Source organism: Eimeria mitis, genomic scaffold (genome assembly GCF_000499745.2).
Source record: "Eimeria mitis Houghton genomic scaffold, Emh_scaff3952, whole genome shotgun sequence".
Classification (NCBI taxonomy): domain Eukaryota; phylum Apicomplexa; class Conoidasida; order Eucoccidiorida; family Eimeriidae; genus Eimeria; species Eimeria mitis.
Window position 1 is genome coordinate 4,262 of NW_013572288.1, and position 1,067 is coordinate 5,328.

At 63.0% G+C, this 1,067-nt stretch overlaps 1 protein-coding gene across 1 annotated transcript in view; it reads right to left on the reverse strand.

Moving 5' to 3' along the window:
* Window positions 1–1,009, reverse strand: part of EMH_0071070 (uncharacterized protein) — a gene marked incomplete at both ends in the record, with an annotated part of 5,062 nt that extends 4,053 nt beyond the window's left edge. Inside the window, 2 exons of the mRNA XM_013499053.1 lie at window positions 48–920; window positions 992–1,009. Coding sequence (XP_013354507.1) covers window positions 48–920; window positions 992–1,009 — 891 coding nt within the window. The remainder of the gene's footprint in view (window positions 1–47; window positions 921–991) is intronic.
* Window positions 1,010–1,067: the final 58 nt, after the last annotated feature.

The following is a 1,067-nucleotide window of genomic DNA, read 5'->3' on the forward strand; positions in this document are numbered from 1 at the left end:
CCCCCATCGACGGCAGCGCTGGGGGCCTCCTCCTCTGAACAGGATACCCTGATGGGGTGGCAGCTCCCCCCAAGCCGGGGGGCAGGGCCCCTTCTCCAGCTAAGACCTGCTGGGGGCCCTCGAGCAGCAGCAGCAGCAGCTGCTGCAGCAGCAGGAAGAGCAGCAGCATCAGGGGAGCCACGCAGCCTGCTGCCGTCTATATCGCTCTCTTGTGTCGAGGCAAAATCTGTCGTCAGGCCGCACGAGGGGCCCCACCCTGCTGCAGCAGCACCGCTCCGGTGCTGCAGCGGTTGCTGCAGCGCAGCAGCAGTAACAGGCTGCACCAGCGCAAGGGGAAGCAGCAACAGCAGCAGCTCAACGCTTACCTCCCCCTCTGCACCGAGGGGAGCTGCTGCAGAGACCGGGAGGGCTGCAGCGTCTGCAGCAGCAGTGCCAATGCCTCTCCCAGCAGCAGCAGCAGCAGCAGCAGCAGTAGCTGCACTTCTTGCTCGAGCCAGTTCACCCAAGAGAGAATGAATAGAAAGGAGGAGAGCCCTAATGAGAGCCACGTGCTTCGGCTGTGCGGCAGCGAGGCCCAGAGCTAAGAAGTGCTGTTGTTGCTGCTGGTGCTGCTGCTTCAGATAGCGCTGGAGTCCTCGGTCTGTACGTGGGCGGGGTTCTGACCCCAGCACCCGGTGTAGAGCGACAGCAGCAGCTGCAGCAGCAGCAAGCGCTTCCCCCAGTGCAGCAGAGCCTGGGGCCCCCAGCTGAGGAGCCGCACGGAATACAGCAGCGATGCAGCCCAGAGCCTGCCGCTGCACTAACAGCTCCGCAGAGTTTGCTGTTGTGCTGCAGCGAAAGTGAGCGGAAACTAGCAGCAGCGCAGCACGGGATGCCTCTGTTGCATCCCCCCTGGCTGCGCCCCCAGCCTTCTGCTGCAGCTGAGACGAAAAGAAAACACCAGCAGCAAGCCCAAACTCCCGCAAAAAGGCAACAACTGCTGCAGTTACACCACGCGAATCGCAGGCATCTGCACAAGCACTCGCACGGCGGGCAAGAACCTCCAGGGAACAAAAAAGCCGCTTCTG